Source organism: Coregonus clupeaformis, chromosome 2, assembly GCF_020615455.1.
Source record: "Coregonus clupeaformis isolate EN_2021a chromosome 2, ASM2061545v1, whole genome shotgun sequence".
In the NCBI taxonomy this organism is placed as follows: domain Eukaryota; kingdom Metazoa; phylum Chordata; class Actinopteri; order Salmoniformes; family Salmonidae; genus Coregonus; species Coregonus clupeaformis.
In genome coordinates, this window is record NC_059193.1 from 26,036,692 (window position 1) to 26,057,667 (window position 20,976).

Here is a 20,976-nt window from a genome sequence, read left to right on the forward strand (position 1 = left end):
GGAGCAGGTGAAGGAGACAGTGGAAATGTAGGCCATGTAAAGGTGTGTGGGTTTTCTTCCCCAGAAGCCCTTTGGACACCGGGATGAAGTTACAGGAACAAGGTGCTTAAAGCCATGATAACACTATCTCGCCAAACCTGCAATGATCAAATCAAATCAAATCAAATTGTATTTGTCACATGCGCCGAATACAACAGGTGTAGACCTTACAGTGAAATGCTTACTTACAAACCCTTAACCAACAATGCAATTTTAAGAAAGAATACCAACAACAAAGAAATTATAAGAAATAAAAGTAACAAATAATTAAAGAACAGCAGTAAAATAACAATAGCGAGGCTATATACAGGGGGTACCGATACCGAGTCAATGTGTGGGGGCACAAGTTAGTTGAGATAATTGAGGTAATATATACATGTAGGTAGAGTTATTAAAGTGACTATGCATAGATAATAAACAGAGAGTAGTAGCAGCGAAAAAGAGAGTGGGGGATGCAAGTCTGGGTAGCCATTTGATAAGTGTAATTCAGAATGGACTGAACTCAGGTGTCTGCTATGGTGTCCTGAGCTCAAGCTTTTCCCATTGTTTCAGGTGAGGGATATAATAGCACATTTTGTATAAAGTTCAATGTTCCTGTGCTGTGAGCCAGGCTAGGCCCCCTAATGGAGCCAGGCTAGGCCCCCTGGTGGAGCTAGGCTCCCTAGTGGAGCTAGGCTAGGCCCCCTGGTGGAGCTAGGCTAGGTCCCCTGGTAAGCTAGGCCCCCTGGTGGAGCTAGGCTCCCTGGTGGAGCTAGACTAGGCCCCATGGTGGAGCTACAGTAGACTAGGCCCCCTGTTGGTAGGGGGTGCCAGAGCTACAGCTAGCTGTAGTGGAGTCATCAGAGATCTTCCTAGAGGAGGTGTTGACAGACTTGACAGACGGAGAGCGGTGCACCAGCTGGTTCTGCTTGGTCTTGCTGCCCATCGTCATGGAGCGGCTCCAATCTAAACAGGGTCAAAGATCAAATGAAGCAACTTCAGGAACACTCTCTATGAACCATATTCACATTTACATTTTAGTCACTTAGCAGACAGACTGCTTGGAGGTCCCTCTACTGTACCGGAGTAGTCACTGAGCCTGAATCGGCCACAGCACAGGTGGATCCTCCATTGCTTCCTCACATTCTCTTTCATCAGGCAGTGGAAGACAAAGATAAAGAACCCTGAAACACAGACGGAGAGGAGATAATGGGGCTTCTCTCTTTCTATCTCTCTCTCTCTGCCTGCCTGCCTGCCCCCCTCTCTCTATCTCTCTCTCTCTCGCTCTATCTCTCTCTATCTCTCTCTATATATATATCTCTCTCTCTATCTCTCTCTCTCTATCTATCTATCTATCTATCTATCTATCTATCTATCTATCTATCTATCTATCTATCTATCTATCTATCTATCTATCTATCTATCTATCTATCTATCTATCTATCTATCTATCTATCTATCTATCTATCTATCTATCTATCTATCTATCTATCTATCTATCTATCTCTCTCTCTCTCTCTCTCTCTCTCTCTCTCTCTCTCTCTCTCTCTCTCTCTCTCTCTCTCTCTCTCTCTCTCTCTCTCTCTCTCTCTCTCTCTCTCTCTATATATATATATATATATATATATCTCGCTCTCTCTCTCTCTCTCTCTCTCTCTCTCTCTCTCTCTCTCTCTCTCTCTCTCTCTCTCTCTCTCCCATACCTTATTGTACAATAGACACCAGTATATCGGTCCTCGTACCTTGCAGACTGTTGAGGACAGAGAAGAGGTAGAGCATAGGTACCCTGGCTGGTCCCCAGGTAAAGAAGGCTATTGGCCAGGTGAGACCCAATAGGAAGGTGAGACTGGCCACCGCTCTCAAATCATGCATGGCACAGCGCTTGTTTCCTGTTGCTGCAGGCTTATTGGTCTGCATGTGGCGGATTTGGACCAGCACCACAATGAACACGACCACGTTAAAAACCAGGACCAGCAGTACGAACGCCACGACCGTGACGTAGAAGAAAACATTACTCTGGATCCAACAGCTGAGAAGGGGGGAGAGATGATTAATAACATGGATGTGATGAACTGCCACCCACCCCTATCAATAACATGTATCAGTAACACTGGTCAACTGGCCATGCAGCATACTCACAATGGCTCAGAGCCCTGTAGAGAGTCAAGGGAGGCCTCAGATAGAACACTGCCATAGGCATCCTTCTCTATGGCCAGGACCAGGCTGACTATCAACAGAGGAATGCCTGTGTGGAGACAGATAACTTTACTTGTTCATTCTATTACCTCATCAAACAGGTTCATCTAACCTGTTAGATCAGGGCCTGTGTAAAAGTTTCAATCACTGACTACAACACAAAAGCACTCAAAAGGAAATTAAATCACTGTAATTTACCTTGAATTGATTGATCGTTTTTTTCTATATTCAAGCAACTCTTTGGGGTAGATTACACAATCTCGACGCAATGCTCTCAACACAAATTTCAATGTCAATCCGACATAAGCAAATAAAAAAAGACAATTGTAGTCATACAATTCTTACTCTTCAAGATTTTAATACAAGTGTCCTTATTTGCCTCAGACTGCCTTGGCTTACCCCAGCCGATGGCGCAGAACTTCTGGATGTAGAAAGGGACGTAGACGTTGAAGACCTTGACCAGAGCAAAGTACATGTGGACGGCCTCCAGGCCCATCCAGGTGAATGAGGCTAACAGGAAGTAGTGCAGCGTGGCTGCCGTGGTGATGCAGAGACCGTAGCTACCGAAGGAGGACAGCCAGGAGTCCAGCAGGAAGACTAGGTTGAGGCACAGCAGAGCCACAGAGAGGTTGATGAGGATTTTAGAAGGGTAGTCGCTACGCAGCTTCCTGTGACGGAGTGGAAAGGAGAGAGAGGGAGCGAGAGAGAGGCGAGAGGCGAGAGAAAGAGAGAGAGAGGAGCGCGAGAGAGAGAGAGAGAGAGAGAGAGAGAGAGAGAGAGAGAGAGAGAGAGAGAGAGAGAGAGAGAGAGAGAGAGAGAGAGAGAGAGAGAGAGAGAGAGAGAGAGATAAAAGAGAGGAGAGAGAGGAGCGAGAGAGAGAAAGAGAGATAAAGAGAGATAAAAGAGCGAGAGAAAGAGAGAGAAAGAACATAGTCTGTAGTCATATCAACAACTAGTCTGCCCTGTGTGTCCCATCCATTAATCTGCCTGCTTGTCTATCTGTACTATCTGTCTGGAGGCTGACTTACTCAAAGACCACGTAGGTGAGCAGGCTGATGCCCAGAAAGATGGAGGACACACCACAGCCCAGATAGGAGATGATAGTCAGGATCTCCTGGTCAGCCTCACTGATAGGAGTCCTGGACACATCCTGTAGAACACCACAGAGGTCAAATGTCAATAGGAGCCTAATACACTGCTCAAAAAAATAAAGGGAACACTAAAATAACACATCCTAGATCTGAATGAATGAAATAATCTTATTAAATACTTTTTTCTTTACATAGTTGAATGTGCTGACAACAAAATCACGCAAAAATTATCAATGGAAATCAAATGTATCAACCCATGGAGGTCTGGATTTGGAGTCACCCTCAAAATTTAAGTGGAAAACCACACTACAGGCTGATCCAACTTTGATGTAATGTCCTTAAAACAAGTCAAAATGAGGCTCAGTAGGGTGTGTGGCCTCCACGTGCCTGTATGACCTCCCTACAACGCCTGGGCATGCTCCTGATGAGGTGGCGGATGGTCTCCTGAGGGATCTCCTCCCAGACCTGGACTAAAGCATCTGCCAACTCCTGGACAGTCTGTGGTGCAACGTGGCGTTGGTGGATGGAGCGAGACATGATGTCCCAGATGTGCTCAATTGGATTCAGGTCTGTGGAACGGGCGGGCCAGTCCATAGCATCAATGCCTTCCTCTTGCAGGAACTGCTGACACACTCCAGCCACATGAGGTCTAGCATTGTCTTGCATTAGAAGGAACCCAGGGCCAACCGCACCAGCATATGGTCTCACAAGGGGTCTGAGGATCTCATCTCGGTACCTAATGGCAGTCAGGCTACCTCTGGCGAGCACATGGAGGGCTGTGCGGCCCCCCAAAGAAATGCCACCCCACACCATGACTGACCCACCGCCAAACCGGTCATGCTGGAGGATGTGGAACGTTCTCCACGGTGTCTCCAGACTCTGTCACGTCTGTCACGTGCTCAGTGTGAACCTGCTTTCATCTGTGAAGAGCACAGGGCGCCAGTGGCGAATTTGCCAATCTTGGTGTTCTCTGGCAAATGCCAAACGTCCTGCATGGTGTTGGGCTGTAAGTACAACCCCCACCTGTGGACGTCGGGCCCTCATACCACCCTCATGGAGTCTGTTTCTGACCGTTTGAGCAGACACATGCACATTTGTGGCCTGCTGGAGGTCATTTTGCAGGGCTCTGGCAGTGCTCCTCCTGCTCCTCCTTGCACAAAGGCGGAGGTAGCAGTCCTGCTGCTGGGTTGTTGCCCTCCTACGGCCTCCTCCACGTCTCCTGATGTACTGGCCTGTCTCCTGGTAGCGCCTCCATGCTCTGGACACTACGCTGACAGACACAGCAAACCTTCTTGCCACAGTTCGCATTGATGTGCCATCCTGGATGAGCTGCACTACCTGAGCCACTTGTGTGGGTTGTAGACTCCGTCTCATGCTACCACTAGAGTGAAAGCGCCGCCAGCATTCAAAAGTGACCAAAACATCAGCCAGGAAGCATAGGAACTGAGAAGTGGTCTGTGGTCACCACCTGCAAAACCAGTCCTTTATTGGGGGGTGTCTTGCTAATTGCCTATAATTTCCACCTGTTGTCTATTCCATTTGCACAACAGCATGTGAAATGTATTGTCAATCAGTGTTGCTTCCTAAGTGGACAGTTTGATTTCACAGAAGTGTGATTGACTTGGAGTTACATTGTGTTGTTTAAGTGTTCCCTTTATTTTTTTGAGCAGTGTATATTAGTCCAGATGCACTGCACTGATGTCTTTTGTTTCCCTCAGTCTACAATAAAGGTGACTCACCAAGAGTACGCCAAAATGGGTCAGGTGGTAGCAGTGGCAGGTGGTCTGATAAGCGGAGATACTTGGAAGTGTCTCACAGCCGTTGCTGTCCCATCCACCGCTCCCATTGTTCTTCTGGAAGTCCCAATAGACACACTCCACCTTGTTGATTTTTCTGTTGGGGAAGCAAAGGGTGCAGCTAGTCAGGCTCTAAAGCGGAAACATCACTACGCTCAGTGGTAAGATGAAGCTATTTTTCATTCCTCACCTCTTTAGGCTTGAGGTGACTAAGTGTCACCACCACGGGATCCCTGAGGTTGCTGACATTGCTGTTGTTGACACTGGCAGACACCACGTAACTATTCAGCGTCCAATTGGTTGCTGGGTCCTGTGAATGATCATAAAACTTTAACACTGAATTACTGTACATTTGCTACAAGCTTTCCTTCTAAATAAGAAAACCTCTGTTTCTATGTCAAACAGTTTTGTTATATTTCAGTCTTCTGTGATGTATATAAAGTGTAATATTGGGATGCAAACTCAAAATTGAATACATTTCAATTCTATATCTGACATGGTACATTATTTTATTTTTTAAGCCCATAACCGTGTGTGAGGTATATACTTTTGATTCAAAGTAGATTTGTTTAAGACTACCAAGAATCACTCTGCGCGACCCTGATTTAGCCCACTGAAGTAAAAGGTTATTAATTAATAATTAACCAAAAATCATGATGCACCTCAAATGTTGACGACATCAAGCCATTCTTAACCAGGTACCTTGAAAAGCTCCTGTATGCCATAGAAGTGGAACTGAACTCTCTTTTTTTTGTTTCCCTGGGGGAAGAAGTTGTGAAGGGCCTGTGGAAGGGAGATGGATGCGACTGTGCCGTCGCAAGGCTGACTCAGGAATATCTGGTTGACAAAGATCTACAACAGAAAGAGGTGTACAAATAATCTAAACGTATGTACAATGACTTATTGAAGTCGACAAATATAACTCTATTTCATCATGGAACTAAAGGTCCTTGTTCATTGCATCACAGTGACACTGGACACGTGTTGGAATAAACAATGTTCTTGTAAAGCAATGTTCTTGTTCCTGTAAATCGTCATAGTTTCATTACTATTCGTTGTTTCGGCACAGTTGAAATGAATGCTACAGATTTAGGATCTTATTTTGATCACCCTGTTCCAGGAGAGCTTTCCTGCAATGCAGGACATGTACAACTTGTAATGTCCACATAATAATTCACATTTCCTGTAGCTGCAGGATAATTTTTCTGCTGTAGCAAACTGGCTCAAATTAAAGATTCTACACCTGTAGAGGCTAGGATCGCTCCAAGAAACCTTTTCCTTTTTCCCAATAACATCTGCATGTGTCCTACATTTCTCTGTTCACTTAAGGACATGCCTTCATTTGAATGGAATAAAAACAGTCCAGTCAATCATGTCATTGATTTTCAGTAAGGAAGAGCTCAGTATGTCACAGGGAGCAAAAAAGAACAGGACATTTATATTGACATTTTGACAAGACAGGTATTTGACTGCACTGCTGGAGCATAGACACTGTATTTCTGAGTTGTGATACTCACTGTCTGCCAGTCAAATCCAGAATGTGCTTGACCAAACAATTGGGTCTTATTACAATTTTACCTCTGGAACCAGGCCAGTCGAAAACGAGGACACACCAAACGTGAGGCCCTGGAACTGGACTGGATCTACGTTGATCATGGAGAGAGCCAGGGAAGGGACCGTCACATTTAGTAACTCCTCAGGGAAATCCATCTGGTCCCCAACGCTGTCTGTGATACCCAGAATGCTGTTGGGAACATGATGGAAAATGTGAGTGACAGATTTGTCATAAAAGACAGCAGAGGAGGAAGAAAATAAACAGGTGACATCAGAAAATGAGGAAATATTACAACCATATTCCCTCTCCCCATTGCCCCTTCCCCTTACTCGTTGGCGACCGCTGACAGGTCAGAATTGGACCCCAGGATGTCAGCGATGATGTTGACGATATCCCCGCCGAGCTGAGGGGTCACCGTGCTGACCCCCAGAACCTCATCCAGCTTCTGGACCACGGTGGCCAGCTGGGAGTCACTCAGGTCCCCCTCGTCACCCAGGAGGTCCTTAATCATGTCCACCACATCTGCTGAGTTGTCTGGGAGGAAATGACACTAAGTCCAATGTTATGTAACACACTGCACTTTGTAATATTTCAATATAATACTACTGAAAAACACAGGGAAATCAATAGGCTAGGGAAGAACATGCATGCCGTAGCTACAGTACAATACATAACAAATGACTGTTATTTCACCAGAACCTAGTCACTGGTATTTAGACTGCACAAGGCACTTACTTGCTGTGACAGTGACTTTATCCAGATCAGAGATGGTGATCACCAGCTTGCATGCCTTCAGGTTTGGCTTAGCCCATTTGGCTTTCTCAGTCACTCCATCCAACTCACTAAAGTGAAGAAGGAGAAAAAAGAGATGAAGGTGAAATGAGCAGAAGACGAGAGGACCAGTCTTGTCTTGTTCTGATCTGTAGTCAATAACCAATTTGTTACTATTTTGCATAATTGCACAAAGATCTTGACGTTTCAGAGAGGAGGGTGGGCCAAGGAGGCATCATGGGAAACGTAAGTCAAAGGGCTTTCCTTCAATTATAGGTGATGATCCTTTTCTTTCCCTTTACCTTCAGTAAACCTTCCTGTGGGATGCTTCATAAACATTGGCACAATATATCACTGCTTGCATAACACACACTAGGACAATGTTTCACTCTGACAGCAGAGGCGTTCCGTTCACCCAATTCAATTGAAGGAAATTGATTCTTGCTTTGATTGCTTGCACTGAGAGATCCACCAGTGTCATCTCTATGACTGAGTGATTGTGTGCACATAGGTAAGAGCGTGTGTATAGTAGACATTTGAAGGATCGCTTCACTGAGCCGTCTCTATGGCAACAGGTGATTTTACCCATAGAAATATGATTTTAGCTCTGACTGTAGTCACAGCTCTGGTGTCGAACAGGTAAAAAGGTGACTATCATCATCATTCTAAGAAGTCATATTCTGAATCCTCAGAAAGATGAATAGGGCTAAGATGATTCAGCAAGGAACTGTTTGTTTGAATAAAGCTTAACAAGATCTACTGTACCATGGAATATAATGCACATCATTTTACTTCACAGTATCTACGTATATAAACCACAATTTATGGTACTCCCACCATCATCAATACAGCCTTGAGATTTTCTGACTCATTGTTGCAAATGTAACGTTAGCTGGGCCTTTCACCATTTCCTGGAAGCCCTTGATCCATGGTTCTTCTCACAGATCATAGTTTCTGTCATCTGGGCCTCTGTGATTGGCCATATATACACTCCCCGGAAACTCTCATGGGTGTCCTCAGGACAGCTCCCTGGATCTGGAGAGGGGAAAGGAGGTTAATAAGTCAGGCACCTTCCTTCCTCCTTTCTTTCTTTCTTTCTTTCTTTCTTTCTCTTTTTCTCTCTTTCTCTCTTTCTTTCTTTCTGCCTCCCTTCTTAAAGTACGGTCTGATCTGAGAAAGTATGATTGGTGACAGCAGTAGGGTGGACACCATTCATTCACTTATCAAGTCTAATATACAGTACCAGTCAAAAGTTTGGACACACCTACTCATTCAAGGGTTTTTCTTTATTTTTACTATTTCCTACATTGTAGAATAATAGTGAAGACATCAAATCTATAAAATAACTCATATGGAATCATGTAGTAACCAAAAAAGTGTTAAACAAATCAAAATATATTTATATTTGAGATTCTTCAAAGTAGCCACCCCTTTGCCTTGATGACAGCTTTGCACACTCTTGGCATTCTCTCAACCAGCTTCATGGGGTAGTCACCTGGAATGCATTTCAATTAACAGGTGTGCCTTGTTAAAAGTTAATTTGTGGAATTTCTTTCCTTCTTAATGTGTTTGAGCCAATCAGTTGTGTTGTGAAAAGGTAGGGGTGGTATACAGAAGATAGCCCTATTTGGTAAAAGATCAAGTCCATATTATGGCAAGAACAGCTCAAATAAGCAAAGAGAAACAACAGTCCATCATTACTTTAAGACATGAAGGTCAGTGAATCAGGAACATTTCAAGAATTTCAAGTTTCTTCAAATGCAGTTGCAAAAACCATCAAGCGCTATGATGAAACTGGCTCTCATGAGGACCGCCACAGGAAAGGAAGACCCAGAGTTACCTCTGCTGCAGAGGATAAGTTCATTAGAGTTAACTGCACCTCAGATTGCAGCCCAAATAAATGCTTCACAGAGTTCAAGTAACAGACACATCTCAACATCAACTGTTCAGAGGAGACTGCGTGAATCAGGGAGACTGCGTGAATCAGTCCTTCATGGTCGAATTGCTGCAAAGAAACCACTACTAAAGGACACCAATAAGAAGAAGAGACTTGCTTGGGCCAAGCAACATGAGCGATGGACATTAGACCGGTGGAAATCTGTCCTTTGGTCTGATGAGTCCAAATTTGAGATTTTTGGTTCCAACCGCCGTGTCTTTGTGAGACGCAGAGTAGGTGAACAGATGATCTCTGCATGTGTGGTTCCCACCGTGAACCATGGAGGAGGAGGTGTTATGGTGTGGGGGTGCTTTGCTGGTGACACAGTCTGTGATTTATTTAGAATTCAAGGCACACTTAACCAGCATGGCTACCACAGCATTCTGCAGCGATGTGCCATCCCATCTTGTTTGAGCTTAGTGGGACTATCATTTGTTTTTCAACAGGACAATGACCCAACACACCTCCAGGCTGTGTAAGGGCAATTTGACCAAGAAGGAGAGTGATGGAGTGGTGCATCAGATGACCTGGCCTCCAAAATCACCCGACGTCAACCTAATTGAGATGGTTTTGGATGAGTTGGACCGCAGAGTGAAGGAAAAGCAGCCAACAAGTGATCAGCATATGTGGGAACTCCTTCAAGACTGTTGGAAAAGCATTCCAGGTGAAGCTGGTTGAGAGAATATCAAGAGTGTGCAAAGCTGTCATCAAGGTAAAGGGTGGCTACTTTGAAGAATCTAAAATCTAAAATATATGTTTAACACTTTTTTGGTTACTACATGATTCCATATGTGTTATTTCATAGTTTTGATGTCTTCACTATTATTCTACAATGTAGATATATAAAGAGTAGGTGTGTCCAAACTTTTGACTGGTACTGTAGATCAGCAAATCGAATACAGATGGAGGAAAGGTTAAAGGTTAGCCATACTGTACCTATATGTGAGATGTGGACGTCTCTGCGGTCTACCTGGATCTCTTCATCAACATGGTTCACAGACAGAAGGTCAGTGATGAGTGTTTGAGTGGTTGTGACGTTCCGTGCGTCAGTATCCTCAACCTGGAAGGTACATCTAAACCTACAGACAAAATGGAGGATGAAAACCCAAAACCAACCTGGCAACTACCAGATGCAGTAAACAAATGGTTACTGTAATGTCAACAGCATACTAAAACAAGTTGGGGAAAAAACAAAACATGTTGGTATCAATATCTATGAAGACTACATAAGAAATAATGACAAAATTGTCATCTCTTACCCTTTGTCATGTCTCAGCTCAGCAGTCTAACACAGAAGACACCACAATTAAATATTCACTATACATCTTACTTAGACAAACACAATTCATGGCTAGTAGGCAATCATTTGTTTACTCATATTGAAAGTTATATACTTACAGTGTGGTAATAAAGATTATGCTAATTAATTTTCGCAATAGTATAGCTGGTTCCTTACTGCAGTGATTATGATTAAATGTAATTACACCCTAAATCAATTTCCATTGTTGATACATGCCAAAATCAAAAAACATACTCACCATCTCCAGTCCAGTCTTTTTATGATCATTGACTCTACAACAAAAACACATGGAACAATACTGTACATAAGCCACCTATAAAAGGCACACCTCAGAGTCTTGTTTTTGCTATGCTACGCAACATGTCATAATGTAGGTAATGCCCGGACTTACTTATAAGTCGAGTTTAACATTTTGAAATTTAACACGTTCATCTTGGCTTTCCCAAGCTTTCTCTGAACCTGTAACCCAGACAAAAATACGCTGTATCAACCGTTAGGCTGAAGAGAATGTTATTGTACGTTTATCATCCTCCAGTGCCAATGCTGTTGTGTTTCTTACCCACTTCTGAATGGTCTCCCCTGGGTCGTTGCGAGTTACAGTAGTTGTCATATTCAGTTTCATATGAACTCTGTAGAAGGTGGATGCAATGCCTAATCACAGCATAACAGTGGAAATTATTGTACATTTGAACAGCCTTCATCTCTCAACCTAGATTTTACACACATGAAAAAATTAATAATTCAAAGCCAGTGATATTTTTCGATGAAGATTAAGCTTATTTGTAGCGTTAGCAGACTGTAATCAAATGTGTCTTATTGGCTGACCTGGTCCTGTGGAGTTGAAGTCTAAAGATTCTCTGGTTGTAGACAGGCCAGTGGGATCTGCAGGCACTCCAATGGATGGTTGCTGTGTCTCTGTAGGGGTTACAGGGTCTACAGACAAGAAACAAACCAGCTTCTTTAGAATAGATTGGTGAAAATGTAATGGAAGCCAATTTCAGGTCCTCCATAGTGCATAGCACTTCAGCATTTCTATTTTATGCAAGAACTGTGTCACCTGATGCAGTGGTGCTGGTTGGTGAGCCAGCAGTGGTGCTGGTTGGTGAGCCAACATTGGTGCTGGTTGGTGAGCCAGCAGTGGTGCTGGTTGGTGAAGCAACGGTGGTGCTGGTTGGTGAGCCAGCAGTGGTGCTGGTTGGTGAGCCAGCAGTGGTGCTGGTTGGTGAACCAGCAGTGGTGTTGGTGACAGTGGGAGGAGAAGCTGTCGCGTTGGGGAAAGCCCCTGTGAAGAACGAGTGAGATATTACACAACGGTGTGCATAACAGCGTGCAAAGATTTGAATGTGCATTCCATTTGCGTCCATGTGCATGTGTGGGCATGCTATTTGTATTTGTGTGAATATGTATGTGTGAGTTTGTGTGTGTGTGTGTGTGTGTACCCACCTATGGGGCGTACACTGAGGCTGCTGGGGTCTGCGATAAGGGTGACTTGGCTAGAGTTGAAGGCTAGACTCAGCTTTCCAAAGATCTCAGCCTGGGCCACTCCAACATCAGTCTCAGGACTAACACTCACATAGACCAGACAGCTGACACTGTGGAGAGAGACACTACAGTGAAGCAACACAACATCAGACCAGAAACTATAATGTCCATTATGCATCCTCATGCTGGCATACTAGTTTCCTGAGGAAGATTACTTATACATTTTCCTCGTACCACTTGTCAGAAGTTGAGTTGAACTCAATTTTTCTTGATTCCTGTAAACAAACACATATTTATGATTTTAGTTCTAACTTGTAAGATCTCTTAATTACAAGGCTCCTATGTGTTCATGAGTTTACATTTCCCCTCGTCCGTGACCTGACAACAGGGTTTACCATGAAAGCCTGTCTGACAGTTTCCTGTCTGTCCTATTGAATAACATTGTTATCTGGAGAGCCCTTCAGTGCTGTCCCTATCAGCACGGTGCTTCTCTGAGGATATTGCAGTCTTCATTATGGAAAATCAAATTGAGGCACTGGATAGTGACGTACCTGAGTTTTCTCTGTGTCTCGCACAATAGGATTATTGCCCACTTGGCAGACCCGGCTGTGTGGGAACAGAGATAGCACTAGAGATTAGGCTAAGGGACATGTGTCCACACATTGTTCATTTCAATGTTCTAGGTTGCTTCAAAACACACACACACACACACACACACATAATCTAAACTCACACAAGTTGAAAGTCTAAACAGTGTTCCTCTTCAGGTTGGTTTCTCATATAGATATGGTTTCTCTATGATAGTGCACGCACACACGCACATACAAGCACCCACAAACATACAAGCACCCACAAACATACATGCACACTTGCACACACGTACGCACGTATTCACGCACACACATACACACACACACCCCATTCAAGCAATGCTGTACATTATATTCCAATGGACAATTCCGTTCAATTGACAAATGAAACTACCTTGGAGATGACACCAAGATGTCACGCACAGAAATGCTCCCAGGAAATATGGTCTCCAGCTGATGGAAAATGATAAAAGAGACAAATAGGGTTCATATTCAACTGGGATTGTTTGCTTGAAGACTGAACAATGCTGATATCATGGCAACTTTATGTAATTGAAAAAGCAATCCTTTATCATATTCTTCGTACCCATTTGCGTATGATCTCCTCTGGTGAATTTACAGGCTTGTCAAGAGGGTGCCGTTGTGCTATGATGACCTTCATTTTGATTTTGAACATTGACCATGCTGAGAAAGGTGCCAGAGACAATCCAAGACAGGGCGTTAATTAGATATTCCATTATACAAAGCACAGATATTCCCTCACACATTATATCATGAGGATGAAATCTCCTTACCTACTCAAAGAACCTTTACTGTATATTTGTTCAATGGGGCCCTTTGAATAGAATAGAATGGTGCCCAGGGCTGCCTTTCTCAATAGGACTCAAAATAGGACCCGCAATAGAATATAGTAGAACACAATAAGTACGGAAGCTAACCACACTGGAGGCTAAAGTCATCTTCAAGTAGGCAGGTCTGGTAGTCCCAGTCGCGGGTGTCCCAGCTCACCACGTTCCCATCGGCACAGCTATGGGCCCTCAGCTCCTCAGCCGTCTGCTCCCGCCCCCACATCCTGAACAGGCTGATGTCCCCCAGGAAGTTCTTCCCATCCTCAAACTCCATCACCCCATCCACTATGTTATGGGACACCCCCAGGGTCAGGGTGCCATTGTGGGCCAGTCGCCGGGGCAGGCTGGCGTTAACATGGGCGTCCAGGCGACTGCTCCCGTTGATGTAGAGACGGAGCCTCTCTGGGTTGATGGACCAGGTGAGGCAGACGTTGTGCCAGCGTTCCAGGGGCAGGTCCTCAGGTACGGACCACTCCTGTCCAAACAGCCATGCCACCAGGAGCCCTCCTCGGCCTGCCAGCCCCAGCTCTACCTGTCTCTCGCCAGGCGCCTTGTACACAAAGCCTGTCCACTCTGCCGTCGCAATCTTCCGGCGCAGGTGCACACACACACTGAGCTCTTCCAGGGGGGGCATTACACACTCCTTACCCAGCTGCCACACACATGGACGGCCCAAGAACACCGCCTTCTTACCCCACAGGCTGGGGCTCGGGGAGCCTGGCACAGACACAGAACCAACGTCACACACTGACATTGGACATTTTGGGGACAATTGGATAAAACCTCCTTTAGTGGAGTTCAGTCTTCAGCCATAATGCATTCTATTGATACTACTTTTACACTAATGTTTATACAATTGCTTCATAATCACTTTATTAAATATGTGTATGCGACCAATACAATTTGATTTGATTTATTTACAGCCATACCGGAACTTGGAAGACAGGTGGTTGCCAGTACCCACAAACACACGGTTATGAAACAGGGCCTCGTGGCAGTATCCATCACCAGTCTAAAACAGAAGAGGAATATCTCTCCATGTAAATATCATGTCAGAAAAGGGGAACAGTGAAGTCTATCTGCAAATAGAACCGTTATCAGACAAGAGTACAATATACATGCAAACAAAACTATGACTTGCCTGTGTCATCCCCCAGTCCAAAAAACAATGTCCTTTACCAGATAAAACAAGCAAATGAGAGTTTAAGAAAACTGTCTCTTACATGTCTATAACACCAAATGGAAGGTTAAGAGAAAAGGTTGACCTCCTGGGATAATTTTCTTTGGTGAATGAGGGAGACTTTAGTGTATTTCTCTATAAGAAGACCTCCACGCCCTCTCCTTTTGTACCCTGGCTTACTTATTAATCAGACACAGAGCAATAAACATAACTAAGGCAACAGAAGGCAGACTGATCATGATATCTACAACTTTAGCTCTTCAAATATGGATATATATACAAATTCTACCCAACTTAGAATTCTACCCAATGTATGTGAAAGGCTTTGGTGAATGGTTTTGGGGATTTACTTGGTCCTGTCACTATATTCTGACTATAATACATATTCCTGTTGATTGGTATGGAGCTAACAGACAGACAGGTCCAGAGAATGAGTCAGGGGTGTTGGGAAACTGCCTTGTGCCTTGACATCTTATACAATGGGTGGGTCTAATCCTGGATCCTGATTGGTTAAAACTGCATTCGAGACAGTGTCTATTCCACAAGTTACCACTGGCTAAATCTATTATGTTAAAATGCCTATTTACTCTGTTCCGTCTGATTTTGCAATCCACTGTCTCATCAACTCAGCCAGGCAATGTATATACTAGATCTACACTGTAAAGAGCATCTAGACATTTTCTCCCATTTCTTTTAGACTAGCATTTGGTTTTCCACAGCGGAGATTTGTAATAACCTTGCTGTCTGTCTCCCTGAAATGTGCAGCATTGTTTCAGTATTGAAATTTGATCTCCACTAGCGCATCGTGGAACACACCTTCCAAGTCGTTCATTATTTTCCATAGAACGCAAAGCCTCTTGTTGATCATCCCTTATGTAATGTACACAACATCTGCGTTTATCCCTTACTTATCTAGTCACTTTGCTCTACTATAAGTACATATCTACCATTGGAGGCTGGTGGGAGGAGCTATAGGAGGACGGGCTCATTGTAATGGCCGGAATGGAATCAATGGAACGGTATCAAACGGTGTTTGACTCCGTTCTATTGATTCCATTCCGGCCATTACAATGAGCCCGTCCTCCTATAGCTCCTTCCACCAGCCTCCACTGATATCTACTTAAATTACCTCATACCCTTGCACATCGACTTGGTACTGGTACCCTGGATATATAGCCAAGTTATATCATTGTTTATTTATTTATTGTGTTATTATTTTTATATTTATTCATTGTGTTATTTTATTTTATTTTTATTTTTACATTATTTTTATTATTTCTCCAAAAACAATTCTCTCTGCATTGTTGGAAAAAACCCGTCAGTAAGCATTTCACTGTTCATCTACACCTGTTCTTTATGAAGCATGTGACAAATAAAATGTGATTTGATTTGAAATACTTGGTCACGGTAAAGTTGCTTATTATTTTGCTGTTTCCCTCTCAAATTTAGATTCATGTTCATATTTAGGAAAATCTTTCTAATAATAGTGACATAATTTGAATGCAAATTCAAGATTCTTAATAGCCCGCTGACATGACATGACTTAATTTGAAAGTGAAAACACCATGCCGACTGCTATAGGAACTGAAATAGGAGACTATTTACTATAATTGGAGAGAAGAAGAGTTGAATCAATCCTGTATGATGGTACAGGATGTGCTTAGTCTGAGAATGAGAGGAAATATATAGACTATAGAGTGTGTGATTGTGCATGTGTCCACATGTACTACATGTGTGCGTGAATTTATGTGTGTGTGTATGCCTTAGTCATAAATGTTGTCCAATCATCGGTGGCAGTGTTCTCATTTAGGTTTCCAGTTCAGATAACTCCTCAAACAAATCGAATTCGTTTTCCTGAGAGTGACCTTTTGATATAAAGGTAATGGCTTTACTCCCCTGAGCCTTACACCACCACCTAGTGGGCATTTAGTGTACTGTTGCCTTCAAGGTACAGCACTTTTCAATGTTTGAGCCTTTTCTGTTTCGTTAATTGACCGTTTATGAATTGTTTCACAGTGAGTTCCTCATCTTTCACCCATTTCTCTATATCATCTGAGATACAGTGCATGAGGAGCAGGACCCATGGAGGCACACACACACATACACATGCTTTCTTTGTATGAAACAGAGAGCTATATTCTTCCACTATCACAGCTCATCTGCTCGCTCTTCCCCTCCTTGACCTTATAGAACCAGCCTCCAGAGAGGTCTTCCCAGCCAGGTCGAGACCAGGGGGAACCTGAGAAGAGCAGCCGTGACGTAGGCTCCAGGTGGGCAGCAGCAGCCCCACTGATCCCTTGCCTTCTATTGGCCTGAGAGGGCAGTAATGCTGCGTGGAGAAGGGGGGATTCCCATGAAGCTTTCCTACCACTGCAGGCCTACCTGTTGAGAGAGAGGGAGGGGTCTGAAGGGGAAAGGGGGCATGCCCCCCTCTCATTCTCATCTGCTGGGCTGAGTGTGGGTCTGCAATGTAGAGTAGTAGGCAGTTTGACTCAGTCTCCCGATACATGCTGGATGAATTCTACAGACCCATAAGGTTTGAGTGAGAACACACTGGGATGAAGCATACAGGTAATTTAGAATGATTATTGTTGTTCTTCTTAATACTGGCTCTTCTTCTTTGGTGTTTTATGGCAGTGTGCAGACCAACGTTAAGGTGCATTACTGCCACCTACATGGCGTAAGTGTGATAGAGACTGGACTTTGGATATAATCGAAATTGGCTACAATGTAATTCATTATGAAATCACCTGTCATTGACAGAATATTTGTGACATTTTGTAAAAAACATGAGTTGAAACCCCTAGAGCTCTGCTGTGTTATGTTGTGGGGTCATTTCACCATACAGTTATGACAATAAAGGGTTTGTATGCATTGTGTTTCTCCACCGGCATCCTGTGTGCTGGCATAGTCTGAGCCCAGCTGTTATCAGACCCAGTTTCTACACTCTAATGGCAGTTGTGTGGACTGTCCTGTCTGTGGACCTGGGGAGCTAACAGACTTAACACATAGAGTTACTGTGTGTGTGTGTGTGTGTGTGTGTGTGTGTGTGTGTGTGTGTCTGTCTGTCTGTCTGTCTGTCTGTCTGTCTGTCTGTCTGTCTGTCTGTCTGTCTGTCTGTCTGTCTGTCTGTCTGTCTGTCTGTCTGTCTGTCTGTCTGTCTGTCTGTCTGTCTGTCTCTGTCTTCCTGTCTGTGTATCTGTTTACCTGCCCCTGGCTCTACACCTGTGCTTCCTGTCCCAGGACTATGGGGATGGGGAGAGGGGGGCTGCTGTGTGCCATGTGCTGAGGGGCAGTTCAGTGCCTAGACTGGGTTGGCCCCCTACTGGCAGTGCACTCTGTGTATTCTGCTAAACCGCCAGTAGAGGGCAGCGTGCTCACCAACCAACAATCCCCAGTGTGGCAACTGCCTCCCAGGGTCCAATATCTATAGGGCACAGGTGGCTAGTGGCACCTTAATTGGGGAGGACAGACTCATAGTAAAGGCAGGAACGGAATAAATGGAATGGTATCGACTCATCAAACACATGGTTTTTCACTCCACTAACTTTCAAGATAACCAAAGCCAAAAACCACTGTAATCTTAGAGAGCAGGAAGGAAACTTAGGATCTGTCATGATCATCCCCATAGGCCATGCTGCGTATGTCATTAGGTGTGGTGTTTATGTGTGGTGTTTATGTCAGGTATTATAAGCTCCTGGGGTGGACCTGAGGTGGACCTGTCGTGGACCTGAGGTGGACCTGTCGTGGACCTGAGGTGGACCTGTCGTGGACCTGAGGTGGACCTGTCGTGGACCTGAGGTAGACCTGAGGTGGACCTGTCGTGGACCTGAGGTGGACCTGTCGTGGACATGAGGTGGACCTGAGGTGGACCTGAGGTGGACCTGTCGTGGACATGAGGTGGACCTGTCGTGGACCTGAGGTGGACCTGTCGTGGACCTGAGGTAGACCTGAGGTGGACCTGTCGTGGACCTGAGGTGGACCTGTCGTGGACCTGAGGTGGACCTGTCGTGGACATGAGGTGGACCTGTCGTGGACCTGAGGTGGACCTGTCGTGGACATGAGGTGGACCTGAGGTGGACCTGAGGTGGACCTGTCGTGCATGCCCTGTTACAGGCAAGGTCCGGAAAAACACCTCCACAGCAGGTAAGGTCCACAACCAGCCAACAGATTAATACTGTTTAGCAAACAACTACAACATCACCGTAAGCTTTCCACTGGTAGCTCCCATTGATATTCAAATGATTATTCTCAGAATGAGAATTAGTCAACAGAATTTCATTTGCTCAGAGTTGGCCATCACTATTTCCAGCAGAAGTTCCAAAGGAGTTACAGAGAACACTGAGTAATAGTACATGCATTCTTAAAACTAGTTGCGTAGATGAGGGTTATGTGTGTATTGTTGAGCTAGTGACGCTGTATACGGTCCAAGTCTCCATGGCTCTCATTGGTTCAGTGACTTGCCTCCTCGACCTACCTACTACTTCAGTGAGATTCAGTGAGTTTTGCCTTCACTATCAAACCATGGCTAACAACTGTACTCAATCTCACATTTTTCTCTTTTGTATTCACAAATGTGGTAATGAAATGTGCATTATATGTGTGATTTTTGTGGGGCATTCAGAGCAGGTTCCAAAGTATTGGCCTGAAGGCCTACATTCTGAAGCAGACACAGCCTTCCCACGGAAAACACTCCTCTCCAACACCACAGAGACTGAAGAGAGACCACTAGTACCCCCCTCAGAGAGACCACCAGTACCCCCTCGTGAGACCACCAGTACCCCCCTCAGAAAAAACACTAGTACCCCCCCTCAGAAAGAACACCAGTACCCCCATCAGAGAGACCACTAGTACCCTCTAGTGAGACCACCAGTACCCCCCTCAGAGAGACCACCAGTACCCCCTCAGTGAGTCCACCAGTACCCCCCTCAGAGAGACCACCAGTACCCTCTTTTGTCATCAATGTCACCACCAACATCAAGGCCTCCCCTCAACATGGAGGTGAAGACATGGGAGGAGCAGAGAGGACGCTGTCACACACCAGAGGAAGTGCTGCATGTACTGTATGAGAGAGAGAGACATTTTAAATGTCTTTATTCTTTTGGAACTTTTGTGAGTGTTATGTTTACTGTAAAAAATATTTATTATCTATTTCACTTGCTTTGGCAATGTAAACATATGTTTCCCATGCCAATAAAGCTTTTAAATTGAAATTGAAGAGAGAGAGAGAGAGAGAGAGAGAGAGAGAGAGAGAGAGAGAGAGAGAGAGAGAGAGAGAGAGAGAGAGAGAGAGAGAGAGAGAGAGAGAGAGAGAGAGATCAGACACTAATAATAGTCTAACTAATTTGTTGATGGAACAACAACTGCTGGAAATCTGCACAGTTGCTCAAGGTACTGCAGGCTCTTCCATGTCGAACATGACGTTGAAATAAGAGAGAGAGAGAAAGAGAGATAATAAATGATGGTGGTGGTCAGCTATCCTGACTTCCTGAGATGATGTGTGACTCACCAGGATGTGCCAGTGTCTGCTTTGTTATCAGTTCAGAACGTTGCCACATATACAACTTTCTCTGCCCTGATCAAATAATACACTACTGTGGCCCACTAAATGCTGTTACACAATCAATTCGTGCCGTTGGATTTCTATATGAACATACAACCAACTGTATGTTTAAAAAAACTGAAATCAGGTTGAATTTATGTGTCAAACTGTTGACTAACAACTCTCCATCACTGCACTGACACCAATATTTAAGTTATTGACTGACACTGAACTCCTTGTCTTGGCCCAAGTCAGAGTGTGGAGGAGCTGGGTTATCCTGCTGGACTCAGGGGGCCGTGGCTGGGACAGAGGGGTGAGGATTCTGGGCTATTCCCTGGGTTTCCCGCTGAGGTCCTTTCTAACCTCCATGGGTTCCAGGATCTGTTCCAGTACCTGCGCACCTCCACCCTACTGCTCCAACTGTCCGATGCCGCCGCCCTCATGTCGTTGCTAGCATACATCACGCTATGGTGGCCACTCACATGGTAGGGACATTTATTTATTGTTTATTTTTCCTTTATTTAACTAGGCAAGTCAGTTAAGAACAAATTCTTATTTACAATGACGGCCTACACCGGCCAAACCCGGACGACGCTGGGCCAATTGTGTGTCGCCCTATGGGACTCCCAATCACGGCCGGTTGTGATACAGCCTGGAATCAAACCAGGGGG

The 20,976-nt window shown here is 44.6% G+C and overlaps 1 protein-coding gene across 1 annotated transcript; it reads right to left on the reverse strand.

The window, feature by feature from the left end:
• Window positions 1-396: 396 nt before the first annotated feature.
• On the reverse strand, window positions 397-20,766 carry LOC121536618 (adhesion G-protein coupled receptor G4). The gene is made up of 30 exons (XM_045225619.1): window positions 20,699-20,766; window positions 18,472-18,812; window positions 16,947-17,145; window positions 14,513-14,595; window positions 13,674-14,300; window positions 13,322-13,419; window positions 13,130-13,188; window positions 12,697-12,751; window positions 12,380-12,420; window positions 12,107-12,255; window positions 11,721-11,945; window positions 11,489-11,596; window positions 11,223-11,314; window positions 11,055-11,122; window positions 10,902-10,935; window positions 10,623-10,648; window positions 10,300-10,442; window positions 8,333-8,462; window positions 7,392-7,498; window positions 6,986-7,190; window positions 6,680-6,845; window positions 5,804-5,953; window positions 5,292-5,411; window positions 5,045-5,233; window positions 3,243-3,364; window positions 2,614-2,882; window positions 2,158-2,263; window positions 1,761-2,047; window positions 1,101-1,202; window positions 397-984 (listed from the first exon to the last, which is right to left on the reverse strand). Exons 1-30 carry the CDS (start codon window positions 20,764-20,766, stop codon window positions 824-826), a joined length of 4,530 nt encoding a protein of 1,509 aa, XP_045081554.1. The 3' UTR covers window positions 397-823.
• Between the last annotated feature and the right edge of the window lie 210 nt (window positions 20,767-20,976).